The sequence below is a fragment of the Meles meles genome, chromosome 6, assembly GCF_922984935.1.
Source record: "Meles meles chromosome 6, mMelMel3.1 paternal haplotype, whole genome shotgun sequence".
NCBI classification, from domain to species: Eukaryota; Metazoa; Chordata; class Mammalia; order Carnivora; family Mustelidae; genus Meles; species Meles meles.
The window spans coordinates 68,326,087-68,352,048 of record NC_060071.1 but is presented as its reverse complement, the minus strand read 5'-3'; the positions used below and the strand labels follow the sequence as shown (position 1 = coordinate 68,352,048).

The 25,962-nt window shown below is 41.4% G+C and overlaps 1 protein-coding gene across 3 annotated transcripts; it reads right to left on the bottom strand.

Annotated features, from left to right (window-relative positions):
- Nucleotides 1-25,127, bottom strand: SPATA5L1 (spermatogenesis associated 5 like 1). Of its 3 annotated transcripts, none has more exons than XM_046009268.1 (8): nt 23,891-25,127; nt 21,538-21,723; nt 13,783-13,941; nt 10,555-10,764; nt 9,001-9,193; nt 3,871-4,001; nt 2,516-2,641; nt 1-305 (listed from the first exon to the last, which is right to left on the bottom strand). In XM_046009268.1, the coding sequence occupies exons 1-8, from the start codon at nt 24,983-24,985 to the stop codon at nt 138-140; spliced, it is 2,268 nt and encodes a 755-aa protein (XP_045865224.1). In that variant the 5' UTR covers nt 24,986-25,127; the 3' UTR covers nt 1-137. The 3 variants fall into 3 exon arrangements, 2 of the variants coding, with proteins under 2 accessions (XP_045865224.1, XP_045865223.1); XM_046009267.1 differs by having other exon boundaries at nt 10,657-10,764; nt 23,891-25,070; XR_006818774.1 differs by lacking the exon at nt 1-305 and having other exon boundaries at nt 2,518-2,641; nt 8,969-9,193; nt 23,891-25,071.
- Nucleotides 25,128-25,962: the final 835 nt, after the last annotated feature.

The window sequence follows — 25,962 nt, the reverse complement described above, 5'->3', positions numbered from 1 at the left end:
TTATGGTATTTTAATATACTTTTTAGCTTATTAGGTATAAAGACTTTTATTTACAGGAAATTACACAAACTCTGAAAGTGTGAAGTTGCAAACTATAGGGCAAGTTTACAGTTAATCCTTGGTCAGGGATATAATAGTTATACGCCCTCTAAGTTCGAAAATCCTTGTTTCTGAAATAAGTTTTCATATAAAGTCAAGTCCTCATGACTTAAGGATGGCTTTACAGTCCTCAGTGATTTTACAAAGTGCTCTTGCTTCACTGTGGTTGCTTCTAATCCATTTTCTTGCAGAGCCAGCAAGGCAGCCTGTAAGAGACAAACAACAAGAAATAATTAATGTGCTTCTTTTAAAAAAATTTTTTTAAAGATTTTTAAAAATTTTAGAGAGAGAGAGAGAACACAAAGGAGGGGCAGAGGGAGAGGACAAGCAGACCCCCCCCACAGCCTGCTGAGCAAGGAGCCCGATGTGGGGCTCGATCCCAGGACCCTGGAATCATGACCTGAGGCAAAGGCAGCTGTTTAACTGATGGAGCCACCCAGGCGCCCCACAATTTATGGTAATACTTCAAAATCTAAGGGTAAAAACCTCAGTCCCACTTTTTAGAATTCCCATATTCATAACACTATAAAATTAAAAAGGTAATTTTAATAAAAGTTTTATTAAAAATAAAATTAAAAGCTGTCTTAACAGACCATAATTTTAAATGCAAAACCACAGATGAATTTCACAAACATAATTTTTTTTTTTAATAAAATTTTATGTATTTATTTGACACAGAGAGATAGACGGCGAGGGAATACAAGCAGGGGGAGTGAGAGGAAGAAGCAGGCTTTCTGCTGATTAGGGAGCCTGATGCGAGGCTCCATCCCAGGACCCTGGGATCCTGACCTGAGCGGAAGGCAGATGCTTAACAACTGAGTTACCTAGGCGCCCCTTCACAAACATAATCTCGAGTTAAAAAAGCAAATATATTAGTATACATAGTCCTATTTATATAAAGTTCAAAAGCAGACAAAACTAATCTCCAGTGCTTTAAGTGAGGAGTGTGGTTCCCTTTTGGCAGGAAGATTGGGAAAGCCCCATGAGGAGCCTCCAGGGCACTGATAATGTTCTCTCTCTAGTTAAACAAGTGTGTTCATTTTATGTCAATTCAATGAACTATGCCCTGATGATCCGTGCATTTTTCTGAACAGCACACTTAATAAAAGTTTATGGAACGGGAAACACCTATGATGGCTTCTTTTGGTTTCAAAACAAAGTCTAAATCCCTTAAAATGGCTTACAAGGGCCTGTGTGATCTGGCCACTGTCCAGCTCCGTAGTGTCATATTATCTCTCACTCAAGTCACCCGCACATTTTGTTCCCTCTGCCTCAATGCCACCCCCAGTTCCCTCCCTTAGCTACCTCTCTCATCATCCTTCCAATTTCCCCTTACACATGCCTTCTCTCAGAAAGCCTTCTCTGATGCCCCCAAGTCTGGGTCAGTGTCCTTCCCAGGTGCTCCCGCAGCACCCTAAACTTCCCGATTCACTACATATTTTCAATTGCCAATGCAGTATGACAATTTGCCTCTCTGCAACTTGCCACAAACCTGTAAGCTTGGGAAGGGAAAGAAAGGGTCCCTATCTGTTTGTTTCACCTTACACAGTGCCTGCCACATAGGAGGTCTTTCAGTAAATGCTGCCAAATGAATGAATGGAACCATCCCTCAGAATAATATACTACTCAAAATATAACTTTAATAACTAATGAGGAATTGTACTGGTCACGGAAGCATGAAGGATGACCTTGAGAAAAACATGTACTAGCAGCAGGCCTCTGGGGGAGGGGATGATACACGCCCTTGAAGCCAAGCAACTGGGGAGGCCCGGCCAGCTCAGGGTGGGACATCACCTGCTTCCCTTTTTCTAGTCCCCTGTACCTCAGAGAAAGCCTGCGGTTAAGGTAATCCCTTTAAGTGTGCCCGCAGCAACTACAAATCCAAGCTGCTGGACCAGACACACCTTACTCTTCTTCTTATTTACCTTGTTTACCTCTAAAACTTGTGACCAACATCTGACTCACATTCCTTCTTGTTTACCTACTAGACCTATGGCTATTGTATAACCTTCTTTTCTTCTCCTTTGTTGCTACCTTGTATCTAATAAATTCGGGACTGAGGAGTTGTTGGGGGACAATCCTTCCAGCTGTTGTCCCCTGCTCCCTGTCTTACAGCTGACTTGTTTGTGCCTCATTCTTCTCCCGCGTGCTGTTAGGAAAGTGGCAAATGAAGATCTGAATAAATGAAGAAACGCTGTCAACCATACATTCCCTCACTAATTAACTTACTTTTTATTTCTATTTTTTATTTATTTGACAGACATAAATCACAAGCAGGCAGAGAGGGAGGAAGCAGGCTCCCTGCCAAGCAGGGAGCCCGACACGGGACTCGATCCCAGGACTCTGGGATCATGACCTGAGCCGAAGGCAGAGGCTTTACCCCACTGAGCCACCCAGGCGCCCCTAATTAACTTACTTCTTTGCAAAGATTTCCAAGATCAGCACCAGAGAAAAAACAGGTTTCTGCTGCTAGGTTTTCTAAGGAAACATCAGGCCCCATTGGCATGTTTTTTGTATAGACTTTCAAAATAGAAAGCCTACCCTGGGGAAAAAAAAAAATAAGAACAATATGTTTATAATCTTACAACATTTATGTTAGACACAAATCTATATTAAAACATTTTTAAAAATAGTTTATTTATTTATTTGACAGAGAGAGAGGTCACAAGTAGGCAGAGAGGCAGGCAGAGAGAGGGAGAAACAGGCTCCCCACTGGGCAGAGAGCCCGACCCGGGGCTTGATCCCAGGACCCTGAGATCATGACCTGAGCCCAAGGCAGAGGCCTAAACCATTGAGCCACCCAGGCGCCCCTATATTAAAACATTTTAAGTTAGTGTTTCCTGTCATACTGCACCGGAAGTGTATATATTTATTTAATAAACAGAATCACTTATGAAGAGGTAAGAAAGAGTAACTCATCAATGGCTCATATGATAATGGCAAAAATTACATGATAAATTTTAGTATTTTTAAAATTTTTAGGGGCACCTGGGTGGCTCAGTGGGTTAAAGCTTCTGCCTTCAGCTCAGGTCATGCCTGCTTCCTCCTCCCTCTCTCTGCCTGCCTCTCTGCCTACTTGTGATCTCTGTCAAATAAATAAAATCTTTAAAAAAATTTTTTCTTTTAAATAGACAATTGTAGATAAATTTCTTTTAGAAACATGAGTCCCTATTTTGGGTACAAACAGTGTTATCAGACATGGCTTAAGAAGCAAAAACATGAATTATCTAGACACAATTTAAAAATAAATAGTATTTAATTTTAAAATTTTATTTATTTATTTTTTTTTAGGAAGGAAGGAAAAAGTTCATCTTTGTTTTTAACCATTCCCTGCCAGTGGCTGTGGATGTTAAGGGCAAAGATTTACTGATTCTTAGACTATGGATACATTGTGTAATCTCTCTAATCTCAGACTTTCCCACTGTAAAATAAGGATACTGATGCAAATCATCTCCAAAATGCTTTTAACACTTTGGGATTCCTCCATTCTAGTTGTAACAAGCTTGGTATTTTGAGTCTGCCACACAATGAAATAAGGTAATACTTTACTTATAGGCATATGTTTTTCTGAAAATACGCCTAGAGTATCCAGCAAAAGCAGATCGAAATTATGATTTTATGAAGGACCACCAGGCAATGGAAGACTGCAGAACCCAGTGTAAGACACATACATGTATATTTAGCTTGGAATTCAATTCTGTTAGGCTCCTTAAAGCTCAGATATTGATCTGTTCAGAATCCACACAAAGATTAAACATATAGAGTGATTACCTTTTCATCTGGAGGTGGAATATAAATAATCTTATCTAATCTTCCAGGTCGTAATAAGGCATCATCTAACACATCAGGTCTATTTGTTGCAGCAACAATCATGACACTTCTGTTAAAAACTTCTTGAAACTCTGAGGAAAAACACCAACCCAAAGTAATGTCAGTAAGCTGGTCAAATTATAAATCAGATGGTCCATTTATTTTTAAATAAGCATATTCTTTTCTTGGGACTGAAGTGCTTATACCTCCTATCCAGACCACCTTCTTGATATTAATATATGCTAAAACAAATTATTAATCAAAGAACTACTTTGTGTGTGGTGAAGGGACTGGCCATTCCTTAGGGACATCTGTCCACATGAGAACCAATGGAAAATCTTATACCACCACAGCAGAGAACACCTACTGAATGCACCTGAGCCCCAAAGAATGATTATAACCTAAGTGGATGATTTGAAAAGACAAAGCATATGACTAACAGGTGGAGATGTATGGCTATGAATCACTCTGGCTCTCATGTCCTGCAAGAGAGAGATTACTTTGCTTTTTATTTATTTTTCTCTCAAAAGGCAGAAATACAACATAAGCTGCAGATGTATAAATCCTAGATAAAGGTAAGAAATATAGAAAAGCAGCCAGAGCAAAGCCATACACACACTGAGCATTCAAAATTATTGAACTCCCAACAAATAAAAGTTCAGAACCAGATGGCGTCTAGGTGAATTCTACTAAACATTTAGAGAAGAGTTAAAACCTATTCTCAAACTATTCCAAAAAACAGAAGAGGAAGGAAAACTTCCAAAATCATTCCACCGAGGCCAGCATTACCCTGATATCAAAAACAGATAAAGATACCACAAAAAAAGAGAACTAAAGGCAGTATCTCTAATGAACATTAGATGCAAATATCCTCAACAAAATACTACCAAACCAAATTCAACAATACATTAAAAAAAATGACTCATCATGATCAAATGGGATTTATTCCTAGAATGAAAGGGTGCTTCAATATTTACAGATCAATCAACATGATACATCAATAAGAAAAAGGTTGACAACCATGATCACTTCAAAAGATGCAGGAAAAGTATCTGACAAAGTACAACATCCATTCATGATAAAAACCCTGAACAAAGTGTAGGTTTAGAGGGAACAGACCTCAACATAATAGAGGCCATATAAAAAAACCCCACAGCTAACATCAGAGTCAATGGTTAAAAAACTGAGAGCTTTTTCCTAAGGTCAAGAATAAGACAAGGATGTCCACTCCACCACTTTTATTTAACACAGTTCTGGAAGTGCTAGCCACAGCAGTCAGACAACAAAAAGAAATAAAGACATCCAGAATTGCAAGATTCTTCTACTTCAAACTTCCACTATTTGCAGATGAGATGATACTATATACAGAAAACTCTAAAGACTCCACCAAAAACTACCAGAACTGACAAATGAATGCTGTAAGGTCACAGGATACAAAATCAATGTACAGAAATCTGTTTCATTTCTATACATTAGTAATGAGGCAGCAGAAAGAGAAATTAAGGAAAAAATCCCATTTGCAATTATACCAAAAATAATAAAATACCTAGGACTAAACTCAACCAAAGAGGTGAAAGATCTGTATTGTGAAAACTATAAAACAGCAATGAGAGAAATCAAAGATGACATAAACAAATGGAAAGACCGTCCATGCTCATGGATTTGAAGAACAAATATTGTTAACATGCCCATACTACCCAAAGCAATCTACAGATTTAACACAATCCATATAAAAATACCAACAGCCTTTTTCACAGAACTAGAAAAAACAATCCTAAAACTTGTATGGAACCACAAAAGACCCTGAATAGCCAAAGCACCTTGAAAAAGAAAAAAAAAGTTGGAGGCATTACAATTCCAGATTTCAAGTTGTATTACAAAGCTGTCATCATCAGAACAGTGTGGTACTAGCACAAAAATAGACACATAGATCTATAGAACAGAACAGGAAGACCAAACATCAGCTCAGAAATGAGCCCACAATTATACAGCCAACAAATCTTTGACAAAGGAGTTAAGAATATGCAATGAGAAAGACAGGCACTTCAACAAATGGTGTTGGGAAAACTAGACAGCAACAACGCAAAAGAATAAAACTTTCTCGCCTTTTAAAAAAAAAAAGATTAATGTATTTATTTGAGAGAGAGAGCATGTGAATGGGTAGAGAGGCAGAGGGAAAGAATCTTTTCAGATTCCCCACAGAGCTCAAAGCCCCATGCAGGGCTCAATCTCACAACCTGAACACCATAACCTGAGCTAAAATCAAGAGCTGGATGCCTAAATTACTGAGCCACCCAGGAACCCTGAAAAAGGACCACTTTCTTTTTTTTTTTTTTAATTCTTTTTTGTTTATTTATTTGCCAGAGAGAGAGAGAGCACGTGCAAGCAGGCAGAGCAGCAGGCAGAGGTAGAGAGAGAGAAGCAGGCTCCCGTTGAGCAAGGAGCCCGATGTGGGCCTCCATCCCAGGAGCCTGGGATCATGACCTGAGCTGAAGGCAGCGGCTTAATCCACTGAGCCACCCAGGCATCCCCTGGGTCACTTTCTTAAACTACACACAAAAAAACCCAAAATGGATTAAGGATCGAAATGTGAGACCTGAAACCATAAAAATCCCTTAAGAGAGCACAGATAGTAATTTCTCTGACAGGAGCCATAGCAACATCTCTCTTGTCTCTTGATGCAAGGGAAACAAAAGCAAAAATAAACTACTGGGAGACTACATCAAAATAAAAACCTTCTACATAGCAAAGAAAATAATCAACAAAACTAAAAGACAACCTACTGAATAGGCAAAGATATTTACAAATGACATATCCAATAAAGGATTAGTATCCAAAATATATAAATAACTTATATAACTCCACACACAATAATCCAATTTAAATATGGGCAAAAGACATGAACAGACATCTCTCCAAACACATACAGATGGCTAACAGATACATGAAAAGAAGCTCAGTATCACTCATCATCAGGGAAATGCAAATCAAAACCGCAATGACATATCACCTCACACCTGTCAGAATACCTAAAATAAAAAACACAAGGAACAACAAGTGTTGGTGAGGTTGTAGAGAAAAAGGAACCCTTTTGCACTGCTGTTGGAAATGCAAACTGGTACAGCCACTTTGGATAACAGTATGGAAGCTCCTAAAAATATTAAAAACAGGGGGTGCCTGGGTGGCTCAGTCGTTAGGTGTCTGCCTTCAGCTCGGGCCACGATCCCGGGGTCCTGGGATCGAGTCTCACATCGGGCTCCCTGCTTGGGCTCCCTCTCTGCTGTGTTCCCTCTCTGTGTCTCCTCTGTCAAATAAATAAATAAAATTTTTAAAAAAATTAAGCACAGAAGTACCCTATGATCCAGTTAATTGCACTACTGGGTATTTACCCAAAGACTATGAAAACACTAATTTGAAGGGATATATGCACCCCAATGTTTACTGCAGCATTATTTACAACAGCCAAATTATGGATGCAGCCCAAGTGTCCATCAATAGAGGAATGGATAAAGAAAATGTGGTGAAAAAAAAAAAAAGGAATGGGCTTTTTGAACTTCTCCTGTCAAATAGAGCACAGGGGACTGGTACAGGTGACTCCAGCCTCAAAAAAAAAAAGAAGAAAATGTGGTGTGCGTGCACATGCACGCGCACTAACACACAAACACACACCGATATTACCCAGCCATAAAAAAGAACGAACTCCTGCCATTTGCATCATGGATGGCTCTAGAGTATAGTATAATGCTAAGTGAAATAAGCCATTCAGAGAAAGACAAATACCGTATGATCTCACTCATATGTGGAATTTAAGAAACAAAACAACAGACAAAGGAAAAAAAAGAGAGTGAGAGACAAACCAAAAAACACACTCTTAACTATAGAGGACAAACAGAGAGGAGGGGAGGTGGTGGGAGTGGAGGAAGTAGGTGATGGGGATTAGAGAGTACACTGATCACGGTGAGCACTGAATAATGTATGAACTGTGGAATCACTATTCTGTACACTTGAAACTAATATAATACTGTATGTTAACTATACTGGAATTTTAAAAAAATTTCTTTTAAATTGAACTGAATAATCAGAGTGGTTCCCCAGTAATGTCATCTCTCAAAGTAGTGAATTCCCTGTATCTGCAAGTATTTTAGCAGATGCTGACTAATCACTGGTCAGATACTGTAGAAGGAATTCCTGCGTTATGACAAAATTTGATTAGAAAACCTTAGGGACCCTTCAAATTCTAGTGTCCTATGTTCTTAAGAAGCTGTAAGATTCTCCTTCCATGAAATGATTTTTCAAATGGGAAACAAGATTAAAAACGAGGAAAGAATAAAAGAAAAATCATCCACTGGAAAACTTAAGGATATCAAATTCTATCTAGAAAGAGACTCAGAAGGGAGGAAGGGACTTCCAAAGGTCATTTTAATTTCATTGTACCTAAGGAAACCCATTCCTCAAGAAAATTAGAAGTTTTAAATTACTAAGATCATAGGTAATAATGTTTTGTTTTGTTTCATATAAAAAAAATTTTTTTTTTAAAGATTTTATTTATTTATTTTTCAGAGAGAGAGAGGGAGAGAGAGCGAGCGAGCACAGGCAGACAGAGTGGCAGGCAGAGGAGGAAGCAGGCTCCCTGCCGAGCAAGGAACATGGGACTCGATCCCAGGATGCTGGGATCATGACCTGAGCCTAAGGCAGCTGCTTAACCAAGTGAGCCACCCAGGCGTCCCTCATATAAAAATTTTTAGAAAGGGATGAACACTGGTTCTACAGGAAATAAAATTAAAAATCAACTCCCTTTTCTATTAGCAATATGTATAAAATTATGTTTCTAAATCTTAGGGAAAATGAAATTCATTCATACATATTTAAGATAACTTACTATAAAATTTACCTCCTTCCTAGCCAAATCACAGTTTTTAGGTCTATAGCTATCCAAATACAGTCAAACTGAAATTGTATAATTTCTTCTATGAGATGAATCCAGCATAGGAAAAGCTAGTGTATATACACTGTATTTAATGCTGGCCTGGGTTTTGGGTATTTTCTGGCTAATAAATACCTCTTCTTTTTTTTTCAGCTCCTTGTATTTACCCTGTTGATCTGATTTACTTCCTCTTCTCTCTGTAGTCTTTAGTCCCACACCATCTAATTCATTCAGAAGAACAGAAAGAACACGTTCTTGAACATTACATTCTGTTTTGCTGATGGATCGAGAGCCCAAGATTGAATCAATCTCATCCAAAAACACAACTGCTGGAGTATTTGCTCTTGCTTGTCGGAATACCTTTGGTTAGGAAAATAAAATTACTGAAAAGCCACACATTATTTAATATTCCAGCGAATATATGCTTTCTGCATTACTATTTATTATTTTTAAAATATAAAGAAAGTTGCTAAATGTCCAAGAACTAGGGAATGAATAAATAGAACAAGAAACAATGCAGTATTACATACAGGTTAAAAATCGTATTTTCAAAAAATATTTAAGGGGCGCCTGGGTGGCTCAGTGGGTTGAGCCGCTGCCTTCGGCTCAGGTCATGATCTCAGGGTCCTGGGATCGAGTCCCACATCGGGCTCTCTGCTCGGCAGGGAGCCTGCTTCCCTCTCTCTCTCTGCCTGCCTCTCTGCCTACTTGTGATCTCTCTCTCTCGCTGTCAAATAAATAAAATAAAAAAAAAATATATTTAATACTATGGGGTTTTAAAAGTGATAATGATTGGGGTGCCTGGGTGACTCAGTGGGTTAAAGCCTCTGCCTTTAGCTCAGGTCATGATCCCAGGGTCCTGGGACGGAGCCCCACATCCAGCTCTCTGCTCAGCGGGGAGCCTGCTTCCTCCTCTCTCTCTGCCTGCTTCTCTGCCTACTTGTGATCTCCGTCTGTCAAATAAATAAATAAATAAAATCTTTAAAAAATAAATATATAAAGTGATGATTAAAAAACCATGATAAAGATATAATCTACCCTCAATTTTATTATATTTTTAAATAAAGATTTTATTTACTTATTTGAGAGAGACAGACATAGCAAGGGGAAATACAAGCAGGGAGAGTGGGAGAGACTGAGCAGAGAGCCCGATGTGGGGCTCGATCCCAGGACCCTGGGATCATGACCTGAGCTGAAGGCAGACGCTTAACTGACTGAGCCACCCAGGCGCCCCATAATTTACCCTCAATTTTATTTTTTTTATTTATTTTTTTTTATTTATTTTTTTTTTAAAGATTTTATTTATTTATTTGACAGAGAGAGAGATCACAAGTATGCAGAGAGGCAGGCAGAGAGAGAGGAGGAAGCAGGCTCCCTGCGGAGCAGAGAGCCCGATGTGGGGCTCGATCCCAGGACCCTGAGATCATGACCTGAGCCGAAGGCAGCGGCTTAATCCACTGAGCCACCCAGGCGCCCCTTTACCCTCAATTTTAAAAGAAAAACAAAAAAAATGAAGCAAATTCACCAAAATGTTAACAGTAAGCAGAGAGATTACAAAGGATTTCTTATCTAACACTTTCCTATATATTCTATAAAAAATGCATGTAACTTTTCTAATTAATAAAAAGGCCAGTAATATTTTTAATAACTAAGGTTTATCCTTAAGGCATGCCATGAAAATTCAAAAGGACACTTAACTACGTGGAGGAAAATAAACAAACCTGAGACAAGACTTTTTCTGAGTCTCCAACGAAAGGAGAAAAGAGATCAGCACCGCTCAAGGAAACAAAAGAACAATGACAGCTTGTGGCCAGCGCCCTCACCAGGATGGTTTTAGCACATCCAGGGGGTCCGTACAGGAGAACCCCTTTTGGCTGTGTGAGGCCCATCCGGATAAATTCCCGAGGGAATTTTAGAGGCCACTCGATACTCTGCAGATACACAAAGAGAGATGGTATACAAAAAGAGATAGTTATTTTAGAATAAAGATTAAACATCACAAATAATTCAGTAAATTCATTGTTCACTCAACAATTCTTAGGTATCTGTTTTGAGCTGGAAATACAGTCCATTTTTCTTGCAGTAACCAGTGCTCTTCTAACCTAAGTCAGGTCATATCATATCCTACTTAAAATCCTTCAATGACCTCCCATCAGAATTAGAATAAAATCCAAATCCTTCCTACAGTGATTACAAGGCCTTACATAGCCTACTTCCCAAACACCTCAGTCTATTCCTATTTCAGCGCCTTTGCTATTCTATGTCTGAACACTCCTTCAAGCTCTGTGTGGCCACCCCTCATCATTCAGTCTCAGCTCAAATGTCATTTCCTTCGAGAGGTCTTCCCTAACCACTCTAAAGCAGAACACACTCTTCCTGCCCCCCCACCCCACATTCTCCCAGCCACTCTACACTACTGCCCATCTTTTACTTCGGGAGCACTTAATCATTTACTAACTGTAATTCTTTTTCCATGCTGAGTTTGTCATTCTGCTTCTGGCAGAACATAAATAAAGTTCACCTCTAAATAGCCACATACAAAATGTCACCTTCACGAAGCTGGCACTCCACAAATGTTAACTGAATAGTAAAAAGGTCTCCTTTATCTCTGAGGTAGGTGATTTTATTATCATCATAATTTTACAGATGCAGAAGCTCAGACTTACAAAAGTTAAGGAAGTTGCCCAGGTCTTATTTCTAGTGAGGCAACAGAACTGAGACTGACCCCAGGCAGTGTAGATCAAGAAGTATAAACTCTTTTAACTACTGCCTATCTATAAGAAAGGCTAAAATCCCTGGACCATGGCAATCCAGATTTTAGTTGGAGAGACAGAATTGTAAACTCACAATGAGACCAGCAAAGGGCATTCCACAGAGAAGGAACAGTATGCAGAGACACATGAAACTCTAATTCATATCATCAGTAAGCAGGAACAGAGGGGAGAATAGGGGAAGCAAGGAACAATAGAGTTGAAGTAGAAGGAGTCAGACTGTGTTGCACCTTGAAAGTTTTAGTTAACATTGAGGAAGCAGCAGGGAGAATGGACTGGAAAGAAATAAAACCAGAGGTGAAAGACCAGTTAGAAGTCTCTTGCAATGACTCAGACTACAAAAATAATAAAGCTGGATGTGTCACAGGCAGTGGCAATGGTGTCAAAGGGATGGACTTGAAACATAAAATGTAACTCTTTTAGGGGCGCCTGGGTGGCTCAGTGGGTTAAAGCCTCTGCCTTCGGCTCAGGTCATGATCCCAGGGTCCTGGGATTGAGCCCTGCATTGGACTCTCTGCGAAGCAGTGAGCCCGCTTCCCTTCCTCTTTCTCTGCCTGCCTCTCTGCCTACTTGTGATCTGTGTCTGTCAAATAAATAAATAAAATCTTAAAAAAAAAAAAATGTAACTCTTTTATGTAGAGACTATGTTCTAAATCGAGGGGAAGTTACACATACATAAGACATGACCCATGAATTTAGAAGACAGGTTTCTTTTTTTTAAGATTTTATTTATTTGAGAAAGAGAGCATGCATGGGGAGGGGAAGGAGCAGAGAGAGAGGGAAAGGGAGGGGGGAAAATCTTAAGCAGACTCTGCACTGAGCAGAGAGCCCAACATGGGGCTTGATCCCATGAATGTGGTGAAAATAAGAGTCAGACACTCAACCAACTGAGCCACCCAACTGCTTCTAGAAGACAGGTTTCTGACTTGGGACACAGGTGGGCTGCCTGTATTCAGAGATAGGGAATCCAGATACAGAGATGGGACTCATTAGCTGAGTTTTGGACATGCTGAGTTTGAGATCTCTGTAAGTTACCTGGTAGGCAAGCAGCTAAGCAATTCTGATGATTAAAAGAACTATCTGCACTGGATATAAAGATTTTCGATTAACAGTTTTCAGGGGACAGTCGAAGCCCTGGATATTAACATCATGGGCTCACAAAACGCAATAAGGGGCCTCCCAGGAGCTTGGAGCACTAACATTTAAGGTATGGAAAAGAATGTTCAGAAAGGCAGGAAAGCTTAACATCTCAAAGCTGAAGAAAGAGTGTTTACAACAGGAAGGTGTGGCTAATCTCTCCTGTACTTCCTGAAGATTAAGTGAGACAATGTATGTAAGAAATTAGGGAATATCACAAATGCACTGATCCATGGACACAAGGATTCTATGATTCAGTGCAGAAATAGCTTCTAGTTAAGATGAATAAATTATGATACCTATAAATCAGTCTTTTGTACATATGGTCAGAGAAACCTAATTCCTTATGGCAGGATCACTTGAAGGTAAATTAACAAGATTAACTTCTAAAACTGAAATGCCAACTGACCGGCATCTGGAGAATTGTGTCCTTAAGCATCCATAGTGAGAACAGTAGCCACCCGGGTCATACTGTATATTATAATTCTGTGCTTTTACCAGTCCCAGGGCAAACTCAGGCCTACAAATTAAAAATCTGTATTTTACTACACACAAACTAAGAACCATTTTTACCTTTTTAAATGCTCAAAAAAAAAAAATCAAAAGAATACTTTGCGACATGTGAAAATTGTGATTTCAGTGTTCATAAAGTTCCGCCAGAACACAAATACTGATTTTGCATTATCTATCACTGGTTCTATGGACTGAAGACAGAGCTGAGTAGTTGCAATCCACACTGGATGGCCCACAAAGCCTAAAATATTTACTCTCCAGCCCTCTACAGAGAAGTCTGCTGACCCCTTTCTACATGATAAAGCCTTTAAAGCAAAACAAGTGTGAGGCAGGAAAGTATGCAAAATGGTATTTGATGCCTAGAGAAGGCCAGTTAAACCAGGACTGAAAAGGGTTCCTTGGATTGTGATTATAGGATGTATGACCGATGGCAGCAAGATAGTCTCAACGAGTAACATTTGTCTTCATCATAAATGTGGTACATTAAACCCAACCATTCTACTGGCATAAGGGAACTCTCTAGATCACCTGTTTTAACTTCAGTTTGACATCTTCGAGGCCACCAATCTGCTCCCAGCCAACAGGCTTGATGTCCATCAGTCCAATACTACTTCGAAAAGATGAGGGTTGAATCTTTTTAAAAGCTTCAAGGAAGTCTGCTTCATCAACAACTGGGCTGTCCTTGTTCTGAAGAAATATGCCCCAAAAGCAAAATCAGACCAAAAATTACATGGGCCTTTTTTGTGCTACGGGAGCAAAATTATTTTTTATTTTTATTATTATTATTGTTTAAAGATTTTATTTATTGGGTGCCTGGGTGGCTCAGTTGGTTAGGCAATTGCCTTCAGGTCAGGTCATGATCCTGGAGTTCCAGGATTGAGTCCCATGTCAGGCACCCTGTTCAGCAGGAAGTGTGTTCTCCCTCTGACCTCCCCTCTCGTGTTCTCTTTCTCCCTCATTCTCTCTCACTCTCACATCAATAAAATCTTAAAAACAGACACAGTGACAGGGTAACACAAGAAGGGGGAGTGGGAGAAGGAGAAGCAGGCTTCCCGCTAAGCAGGGAGCCCGATGTGGGGCTTGATCCCAGAACTCTGGGATCATAACCTGAGCTGAAGGTAGACACTCAATGACTGAGCCACCAAGGTGCCCCCACTTATTTCTTAAAAAAAAAACAAAAACAAACCCCCCCTTCTTTTGAATTTATAATCTATAAAGATAAATCTTTACATATATAAATGTTCTTTTTTTATAAATGTTCTTATAAAAGATTATCTTAAAGGATAAATCTTTTATCATTATAAAAAAATTTTACATATATAAGACAAAAAAATTAAATGTCTCCTCCCTCAGTTCTCCCCACTACTCATCTCTATAGAATGTCAACCATTTCCTATGTACTCCAGCAGTACATGGGACATCCTTTCAAACAGATACATAAGCGGGACCTTACTATACAAATTAAGCTGCATTCTTTTTCACTTATATTAGAAATCTCCTACCAATTTAGTTCAACCTCACTTTTTTTGACAACTACGAAAGACACTGGTGTAGTGTATCGTAATTTAACTGCATCCTTCTGTTGAACACTGGATTGCTTCCAGTCTTTTGTTATTAAAAACAAAGCTACAGCTGAAAATGTTTGTGCACATGTTCAAGTATTTTTATATTTCCTCCGAGTAGAATGCACATTTACAATTGTGACAGGTATTATCACACTGCCTTCAAAGCTGCACCGCTAATATAAAGCTCTTCTTCCCATACCCTCTCCAGCACTGGGCATTACCAAACTTTTAAATGTTTGCCAGTGTGACAGAGGAAATGGTACTATTATACTAATTTCTTTTTTTTTTTTTTTAAGATTTTTTATTTATTTATTTGACAGAGAGAGATCACAAGTAGGCAGAGAGGCAGGCAGAGAGCGTGAGAGGGAAGCAGGCTCCCTGCCAAGCAGAGAGCCCGATGCGGGACTCGATCCCAGGACCCTGAGATCATGACCTGAGCCGAAGGCAGCGGCTTAAACCACTGAGCCACCCAGGCGCCCCTATACTAATTTCTATAATCAAGAGTGAGGTAGCGGCACTGGGTGGCTCAGTCAGTTAAGTGTCTGCCTTCGGCTCAGGTCATGATCCCAGGGTTCTTAAGAAAATCGAGCCCCATGTCAGGCTCCCTACTCTGCAGGAGGCCTGCTTCTCCCTTTCACTCTGCCCCTGTTTGTGTTCCCTCTCTCACTATGTCTCTGTCAAATAAATAAATAAAATCTTTAAAAAAAAAAAAAAAGAGTGAGGTAAAGGGAATATGGAATCAGAAAATCAGTTTTTTTACAATCACATATAGTAAAGGCTGCTCAGGGCAAGAATCATCCACAGATATAAAACAAGGGTGGGGAAGTTTTTCAAGAACCATGATCTCAAAGGGCCTCTTCATAGATTTCTTTTAGTTGCAAAGGGGAAAATAGCAGCTATACAGTGGAAAAATGGGACAAAACCCTGACTGGTTGGTTGATCGTATCAATCACCAGTTAGGGACAGCACCAAGGAGGGACAGACAGACATCTTGTGCCTTCACATGTGATACCTTAAGAAGGACACCAAAATTTATGGAGTATCCCAAACCAGAATGTGTAACCTAAATCTGACTATGAAAAAATATTAGACAAACCCATATTGAGAGACATTTTATAAAATCACAGACCTACAACCTTAAAAACTGTCAATGTAAAATATCTCTTTAAAAAAAAATGGGGGGGCGCCTGGGTGGCTCAGTCGTTAGGAGTCTGCCTTCGGCTCAGGTCATGGTCTCAGGGTCCTGGGATCGAGCCCCACATCAGGCTGTCTTCTCGTGGGGATCCTGCTTCCTCCTCTCTCTCTACTTGTGATCTCTGTCTGTCACATAAGTAAATAAATAGTCTTTGGCTCAGGTCATGATTCCAGAGTCCTGGGATCAAGCCCCGCATCAGGAGCCTGCTTATCCCTCTGCCTCTGTCTCTCTCTCTCCCTCTCTGATGATAAGTAAAATCTTAAAAAAAAAAAAAGAAAAAGAAAAAAAAGGAAAAAAAAAAAGCTGGGGAACTGGGTGGCACAGTCAGTTAAGCTTCCAACTCCTGGTTTCAGCTCAGGTCATGATCTCTGTCGTGAGATCAAGCCCTGTGTCAGGTTCTATGCTGGGCATGGAGCCTACTTAAGATTCTCTCTCTTGCTCTGCACCTGGCCCTGCATACTTTCTCTCCTTCTTTAAAAAAAAAAAAAAGCTAAGGGAGAAAGGGAGAACTATAGATTAAAAGAAACTAAAAACTAAACATAAGGTTTCTTCTACTAGAGGGGGAAAAAACCCAAAAAGATAGAGACAACTACCAAAATCAGAGTATGGGCAGTAGAGCTGATGATGTTTTGTATCCGTGTTAAATTTCCTGAATATAATAATGATGCATAGCCATACTGTGGTCTCGTACGGGGACATACTTTTTCTTAGGAAATGGATAACGGGTTATGATGTATGCAACCCATCCTCAACTGATTCAGAAAAAGTTAAGTAATGTGTGTATACACATACATTCAGAGAAGAGAGAGAGAGAGAGTGATAAAACTGATTTGACATAACGAAAAACTGATGAATTTGAATGGAGGGTTTAGCAGGACTTCTCTATTTTGCAACTTTCCCTAAACTTTTTGTTTCAAAATGAAGTTAAAACTGAAAGAGTTTAATTTTTTTAAGATTTATTCATTTATTGTTCACTTTGGCAGCACATATAACTAAGATTTATTTATTTTAGAGAGAGAGAGAGAGCGCACGAGCATGTGGAAGAAGGAAGGAGAGAGAATCTCAAGCAGACTCTACTATGAGCACACCCGAGGAGGGGATCGATCTTATATCTTGAGATTAGGATCTGAGCCAATACCAAGAGTCAGACAGTCAGGGTAGCCCCTGAAAGAGACTAATTTTTTTTTTAAGATTTTATTTATTTATTTGAGAGAAAGAGCACAAGCAGGGGGAGGGGCAGAGAGAGGAGGAGAAGCAGGCTCCCCACTGAGCAGGGAGCCCTATGCAGGGCTTGATCCCAGGACCCTGGGATCATGACCTGAGCTGAAGGCAGCTGCTTAACTGACTGAGCCACCCAGGCACCCCAAGACCAATTTTTAAAGAAAGTAAAGCTGAGAATTTTTCATGTTTACTAGCTATTTGTAATCCTTCTATGGTTAAGCATAGGGCTCCTGGTTTTGGCTCAGGTACTGAAATCAGGTTTGTAAGATTCAGCCTTGCCTTGGGCTCCAAGATCAGCATGGAGTCTGCGTAAGACTCTTTCCCTCTGAACCCCCCCACCTCGCACATTCTCTCTCTCTCTAAAATAAATTTTTAAAAAGTAATCTTCACATTAAGATTTTATTTTAGAGGATTTTCTTGTAATTTCCTTGATCATTCTAGTGAAGCAGATTTTTTGTTAAAAACTGCTTATATTTATAATAATTGTATTATATTTAAGATTTACCCTCATATCAAATTCTGAACATTTAGTTGTCAAAAAATTCCCCCCCTTTTTTTTTAAAGATTTCTTTTATTTATTTGAGAGAGAGCAAGAGAGAACAGGGTGAAGGGCAGAGGGAGAAGCAGACTCCCCACCAAGCAGGGAGCCCAGTGTGGGACTCAATCCCCGTGAAGTGAGCTGAAAGCAGACACTTAACTGAATGAGCCACCCAGGCTCCATTTTCTTTTTTTTTAAAAGATTTTATTTATTTATCTGACAGAGAGAGATCACAAGTAGGCAGAGAGGCAGGCAGAGAGAGAGAGAGGGAAGCAGGCTCCCTGTTGAGCAGAGAGCCCCAAGCGGGACTCCATCCTGGGACCGAGATAATGACCTGAGCTGAAGGCAGTGGCTTAAACCACTGAGCCACCCAGGCGCTCCAAAATTCCCATTTTCAACAACAAACTATATTATCCCATTTACCTAAGATTATGTAAGTGCATATATACGTATAGAGCTCTTCTGAATAACGTTTCTAAAAATTATAATCTCTGAGAGGTAGATTTCAGGCAATTTTTATTTTCTTTAAAATGTTTTTATCTAGTGCTCGCTTCGGCAGCACATATACTAAAATGTTTTTATCTAGTTTAACTTCTCATAAAGAGCACTATTAAATAATTTTTTTTAAATAGTGCTTTTTCCCCCCCTAACTACTAGCAGTATTAGATGTCGGGTACCTAAATACTAATTAATTTTTAAGTAACACTAAGATCACTTATATGTACATTAATTCACTTGACTGTCATAACCCTTCCAGGCAGATAAAATTCCTTCCCCACATGTGTGTGCATGTGTATGTACTAAACAATATTTCTAATCCTTTAATGGGAATTCACAAAAAGCTGAACAAACTTTAACATACCCCTGTCTGCCCTGGTAGCAGCAGCAGCCCCTCAGGTATCTGAGTGGCAAAGAAGAAAAAGATGAAGCCAGTACCTTCCCAGGTGCCTGTCCCTTCTTCCTTTTGGCCTTTCTTCCTTCCATTTCCCTTGGTTGTTTATGAACTCAGTCATCACTTGTGGTAACTATGCCTGGGCAGGGCCCTCCTGAAGTAGCAGCTGGCTGCTCCACCAAAGCCAGAGTGCTTAAGGTTAACCCTTGAACCTCAAAGCACAGGGAATCCTAAATGTAATCTTCCTTCCCAGCCCCTGGTACTCTCCTCCTCCCTTCATAAAGCAGTCTCACACCTCTACACATGAGAAGTTATCATTCAGTGTTCAAGCAGCTTAGATTCTAAACCCACAAGAGAACCTACAAGTTCACATAACTCCTTCTCCACCTTCTGTATAGGTGTAAAAAACAAATGGAAGTGAGAAAGGATGTCAATTATGTAGGTAAAAAAGTCTCAAAACTTTGGATGAAAAAAATCATCCTTTTATAATTTAAACAAACTCAATTTTTTTCCATTTGGGTGGCTCAGTGGGTTGAGCCGCTGCCTTCGGCTCGGGTCATGATCTCGGGGTCCTGGGATCGAGTCCCACATCGGGCTCTCTGCTCAGCGGAGAGCCTGCTTCCCTTCCTCTCTCTCTGCCTGCCTCTCTGACTTCTTGTGATCTCTCTGTGTCAAATAAATAAATAAAATCTTTAAAAAAAAAAATAAATAAATAAATAAATAAATTGGTTTTTAAAAATTATAAGATCAAAGGACAATTTTAATGTTATAATAGTTACAACAGAGATTGAAAACTTCGTCTCAAAATCCTCGGGTCCTAAATTATTTTTTTTCTGAAGGGGTTTAGGGATTAAGGATTACTCACTACATATAAGGTAAAGAGATTTTCCAATGCATAATGTTGAAAATTATTATATTTCAGCTAATATTCTAGGTATTTTTAAAAAGGTAGTCATGAATTAAAGATTTCAATATCAAAGACAAATTGAAAGACTGTATTTATTTATTTGAGAGAGAGAGAGAGAGATAGCAACAGAGATAGCATGAGCATGAGCAAGGAGGAAAGGGAGAAGCATGGGGAGCCCCACATGGGTCTTGATTCCAGGACCTGGAAATCATGATTTGAGCTGAAGGCAGACACTTAACTGACTGAACCACCCAGGTGCCTCTTAAAGACAAATTTAAATAAAAAATTCCAGGTGCCCAATCTTCTTCTGGGTTAGAAAAGGTTATCTTCCCCACAAAATATTTAGTTTTTAACAAGAAAGGAAAAAACAGATGCAATTAGAACATAGTATTTCTGTGATCCTCTCGCCCAAAATGCAAAAGCCAAATCAAACTATGAGGAAGTATCAGTCAAACCCACACTAAGGAGGAGTCTACAGAAAGAATGACCTGTAGTCTTGAAGTTAGCCATACACCTGGGTGGCTCAGACAGTTAAGCAACCAACTTTTGGTTTCCGCCCCCATCATGAGCTCAGGACTGTGGGATTCAGCTCCACATAGGGCTCTGCACTTAGCAGAGGCTGCTCTGTGCTCATCCCTCTCCTTCTGTTCTCCCAGCTCCCATGCTCGCTCTCTCTCAAATAAATACATACATAAAATCTTTAAAGAAATTAAAAATCAGAATTAAAATGTAGTGATAAAAGAAAGCTTAAAGAATGGTTCTAGATTAAAGAATACTGGGCAGACTGGGTGGTGCAGTTGGTTAAGCATCTGACTCTTCCTTTCAGCTCAGGTCATGATTTTAGAGTCCTGGAGTTGAGTTCCATGTCGGACTCATGGGAATCTGCTTGAGATTCTCTCTCTGCCCCTCCTGCTCATGCTGTCTCTCTCTCTAAAATAAGTAAAATCTTAAAAAGAACAACAAGAAATCATGGTAATTAAAGGCAATGTGGAATCTTGGGTTACTATTTTTTTTCCTTTTAAAATTTCTGCTATAAAGGAAATTCACGGGACACAGTGAAACTTGGATAAGGTCTATAGATATTAGGTAAAAGTACTGCGTTAGTGTTAATTTCCTCATCTTGATAATTGTACTGGGGGTAAAGTCTTTGTTTTTAGAAGATATACACGTAAGATTTTAAGGTAAAGGACCATCATGTTGGCAGTGTATTCTCAAATGTTTCACACAAAAAAATATACATACATAAGAGATTTATCTATATGTAAAGTTATATAAAAACACAGATAAAGAGAAAAAGATAAAGTAAAACTGGTCAAGTGCTATATTTGTGGAATCTGGGTAAAGTATATACAGAAATTCTTTGTACTATTTTTGCAACTTTTCTCTTGGTCTGAAATTGCTTCAAAATAAAGAAAAATTAAGAAGAAAAATGTTTGACTGTTCTAGGGCCACACTGTCTTTTTCCTGGCTGCTCTGGGCTTTGGCACTAGGGAGTTACTATGGGAATTAGGGAGCATGCCCTGACAGACCTGGGAGACTCAGTCCTCTATTCCCACCTTCAGTCAAATGCTAGTCCCAGGGAGGTGAGATATAAAAATATATGTAAGGAAAATGGGGCGCCTGGGTGGCTCAGTGGGTTGGAGCCTCTGCCTTCGGCTCGGGTCATGATCTAAGGGTCCTGGGATCGAGTCCCCCTTCGGGCTCTCTGCTCAGCAGGGAGCCTGCTTCCTCCTCTCTCTCTCTCTCTGCCTCTATGCCTACTTGTGATCTCTGTCTGTTAAATAAATAAAATCTTTAAAAAAAATAAAATAAAATAAAAATATAGGTAAGAAAAAAAAAAGGAAGAAACAGCTGTGGAAGGTATCACAAGTTGCAAGAAAATGTACTTACCACTTGTTTTAATCCCTAAATTCATTATAGTAATGAAAAGATCAACATACAGGCTCATGTATCATTTCTTCCTACCTTCTCACTATGAAGGAGAGCATGCAGGGCTGCCTCCCTACAGAGTGCAGTCAGGTCTGCACCAACATAGCCAACTGTCATTTCCGCAAGGAGGCTCAAATCGACTTGACTGGAGATGGGCATCTTTGAGGTAATCACTTGGAGTATTGCCTTTCTTTGTTTAAGTGTGGGAGTCCCAATGACAACCTATAAGCAAAGCAAAAAAAGAAAAATTAAAGTTTCCACAATTTAGAATATAATGTACTATTTTTATCCCCTCAAATGTGTTTAACTTGGTAAACAAATTTGGAAGCAGAACTATGTACTCTTAAGAATACCACAGACTAAAAAAAAAAAAAAAAAAGGAAGAATACCACAGACTCTCAATATATTAAAATCCTAATTTTCCAGAGGAATAACCATGGCTAAATAGTTGCATAATGAAAACTACATACAGGATCTTCCTGAGCTTAAGATGGGGTTGCATCCCAATAAATCCATTGTTTGTTTTTTTGGGTTTTTTTAAGATTTTTTTTTTTTAAAGATTTTATTTATTTATTTGACAGAGAGAGAGATCACAAGTAGGCAGAGAGGCAGGCAGAGAGAGAGGAGGAAGCAGGCTCCCCGCGGAGCAGAGAGCCCGATGTGGGGCTCGATCCCAGGACCCTGAGATCATGACCTGAGCCAAAGGCAGAGGCTTAATCCACTGAGCCACCCAGGCGCCCCAAGATTTTTTTTTTTTTAATTTATTTGACAGACAAAGATCACAAATAGGCAGAGAGGCAGGCAGAGAGAGAGAGAGGAGGAAGCAGGCTCCCCACTGAGCAGAGAGCCTGATGCGGGGCTCGATCCCAGGACCCTGAGATCATGACCTGAGCCAAAGGCAGAGGCTTAACCCACTGAGCCACCCAGGCACCCCCCAATAAATCCATTGTAAGTTGGAATTACAGTAAGTGGATAATGCATTTAATATACCGACCCTACTATCACAACTGAGCCTAGGAAACTTAAATGTGCTCAGAGCATTTACATTAGCCTATGGTTGGGCAAAACCATCTAACACAAGGTCCATTTCATAATAAAGTTTTGACTATTCATAGAATTTATTGAATACTGTACTGAAAGTGAAAAATAGAATGTCTGCATGGGTATAAAATGGTGGTCAATATGTTCATTGTTTACCCTCATGACCTCGTGGCTATCCAGCACCATGAGAGCATTTACTGCATATCGCTAGCCTGGCAAAAGATCAAAATTCAAAATTCAAAATATGTTTTCTACTGAACACATATGACTTTCAGACCATTGTAAAGCTGAAAAACCACCAAGCTGAACCACTGTAAATTGGGGGCCCTCTGTAATTCATTTAACAACATTCTGTTATTTTTAAAAACCTACCAAGTTCTGCGAGCCAGGGATGCAACAGTAGAGCAGATAGTCTAGGTCCCTGCCCTTAAGGATTTTATTCAGGAGACAAGTACAAGACAGTACAAAAAAGAAATCTTTTTTTTTTTTTTAAAGATTTTATTTATTTAGTTGACAGAGAAAGATCACAAGTAGGCAGAGAGGCAGGCAGAGAGAGAGGGAAGCAGGCCCCCTGCTGAGCAGAGAGCCCGATGCGGGACTTGATCCCAGGACCCTGAGATCATGACCTGAGCCGAAGGCAGCGGCTTAACCCACTGAGCCACCCAGGCGCCCCAAAAAAGAAATCTGATCAAGTTCTAAGTAGATTAAGCTAAAAGTGTGCAATTATCATCTCCTCGGAATCTTAACACAAAGGTTAAACATCACTTAATCACTATTCAACCTATTTAATAAAGGATCAATTTGGGACTGAAGCTTATAAAATAAAGGACACCTTTGAATACTCAATCCTCCTGGCAACTCAGGGAGCAATTGTGGGTAACTTCTCACCTGTGGGACAGGATGCTAGTGTCCTGACAAGGAATGAATGAATCCAGAAGAGTTATTGCCTGCTTTGTTTTAGTTCTTTCATGCCTTCTCCCTTTTTATTTCGAAAACTTATTTCTTGAGGCTATCCCACTTTAAATAAATTCTTATTCCAAATCCACAGTTCAATATGCTTACAGCTGACCTAGCTGCCTTAAAAACTAATATTACTCATTGTACTCAACTTCAGGTCCTGCACAAAATTAATCTCTAAAGCTTACCTTGCTTCTCCCAACAATCTGACTCTGGGGAAAAACAGGTCCTGGCTCACAGATCGCACAAGGGCAGAGAACACGTTCTCTGCATTACAAAAAACCCCACTCCAGTCTGACCGCCAAACCTAAGCGGCCCTCGGGGCAGCCAACTCCAGCCAAAAGAGACCTTGGTTGCAGGGACAAGGGGCTGACAGCCCGGGCCTATTTACCTCTCGGTCAAACCTCCCCGGTCGGCGCAGCGCTGGGTCTAGAGCGTCCGGCCGGTTGGTGGACGCCACCACCACCACCTCGCGGTCCCCACTGATGCCGTCCAGCAGCGTCAACACCTGGGCCACCACGCGGCTCTCGGGCGCTCGGTGTGCGCCGCCCCGCCGGGGACACAGAGCGTCCACCTCGTCCAGGAAGAGGAGGGTGGGTTTGCGGCTGGCCAGCTCCCGCGCGCGCTGGAAGACCTGCCTCACGTTCTCCTCGGTCTCCCCGGGCCGCGTGCCCTGGAGCGCGGGGGCGCTCACTGCCAGCAGCTCCGCGCCCGCTTCCCGGACCACGGTCCGCACTAGCTGACTCTTGCCCACTCCGGGGGGACCCGCCAGGAGCACCCCGCGAGGCACTGCTAACCCCAAGGCTGCCAAGGTGCGGGGGTAGCGGAGCGGGAGGAGGAGCAGCTCCCGCAGCGAGTCGGCGGCCTCCGAAAGACCCCCTAGGGGCACCTCGGGCTGCCGTTCCGCTTCCGACGGAGGCACCGAGCTGAGACTGATGCGGGTGCGAGCGGTGACCCGCCCGGCCGGATTCGGGCTGGGCGCCCCGCCGACGATGTGAAGCGCGGCCACAGGGCCGGAGGCCCACGGTGGAGCGGCCACCACGTGGCCCCGGGAGACCGGTCGGTTCCTCAGAAGCTCCTGCGCCGCCTCCAGCACTGCGGCTGGGTTCAAGGCACCGGGTGCGCCCGCCCGCTCCCGCAACACCGGCCACACGGTGAGGAGCCGCAGGGACGGGCAGGTCACTAGGCGGAGGCTGCTTAAGCTGAGACTCCCCCTGAACCTCGAAGCCCCCACAGCCGTCCCGGGGCTCGCACACTGCGGATCCAGTTGCACAAAGCCGTCTGCTCCGTCCCGCCGCAGCCAGGCGATACAGAGACAGGAGCCACCGTCAGGCAGAGAGATGTTTACCGCCGAGCCCAAGTGTGCGCCCAAGGCACGGAAGGCGGCCGGGCCCAGGCGACAGCGCTGGGTGCCCCGGTCCCTAGCGTCTAAGGGTAGCACCTTTAAGAGCGGCTCTTCGGGAAAGGAACCTGAGTCCGGAGCCATGGCACACACAAAAAGCCAAGCCAAGGAAAGTGAGGCAAGAATTCCACCCGGGTGGGAAAGGCGGGTACACCGCTCTCCGCGGCCGGAAGCTGGTAACGCGCATGCGCCAGGAATGACTCTCAGTTGATAGCCCAGAAGTGGAGGCTGAAACGGCCAATCGGAAAGTTAGATGATGCTCTGGCAGTGGGTGTTGTGGTGTCGAATTTGACGAGAGATAGTGGCCCATTCCAGGGCTGTATGGAAAAGGCCTTAGGTACAGGTGTCTGGGAGTCCTCATAAACTAGCTTCAGGAGGTCATTAGGCATATACGTAGGTGATATAGAGAGTGCCCGCATAGCATACTCTCCCTGGCTCTCAAACTCGAGCATCACCACCAGCGCTTTGTGAACGAACCTCAGCTGTCTGTGGGCACAATTTTTTGGAGTGCTGTGGTGCTAATACCTAAGGCGACCTGGAGTAGCTGACAAATACAGCATTAGCGCCCTCGATGGATCTGGGTTCTAACGTGTTCAGAAGGTCCAGGCATGCCTTTTCTATAGCAAAGCGCCATTGCCAAGAGAAAAAGCACAGGGTAGCATTTTCAATCCCTGGGAAAGAGAGAAGGAAAACCAGGCCATCTGATATTTGGTGGCACGCCAATATATTCTGCTCAGTCTACTCCTGTAGGGGCCAAGGGCAGGTGGGCCAAACTACCACAATGGCACACTGATGATTTTGAATTGAAGCTACCTGGAGAACAGCTAGTTCAACGGCACTAGGACTGTACGCTGTCCCCCAAAAGCAAGCAAGAAACCTCCCGTGAGCAAGAAACCTCCCGTGTGAAAGGTACCTTCTCTGTACTAAGAAGTAAGAAGACATCCTTATCACCAGAGATAGGAACGTTAAAGCTGAGAGTTGTAGAAACCAACCTTGTAACTTTACTAATCTCCCACCTCAGCCCAGATTCCACTTTGAATTTCTAATTAAAGCTCCCCAAA

What these genes read in the sequence shown, in the direction of transcription:
- SPATA5L1 (XM_046009268.1), bottom strand. Translation starts at nt 24,985, where the DNA reads ATGGCTCCGGACTCAGGTTCCTTTCCCGAAGAGCCGCTCTTAAAGGTG. An exon ending in CAGAAAAAGTCTTGTCTCAG is followed by an intron (nt 9,194 to 10,554) that starts GTTTGTTTATTT and finishes TCCTAACCAAAG; the next exon opens with GTATTCCGACAAGCAAGAGC. An exon ending in TTCCACCTCCAGATGAAAAG is followed by an intron (nt 2,642 to 3,870) that starts GTAATCACTCTA and finishes TTTTTTCCCCAG; the next exon opens with GGTAGGCTTTCTATTTTGAA.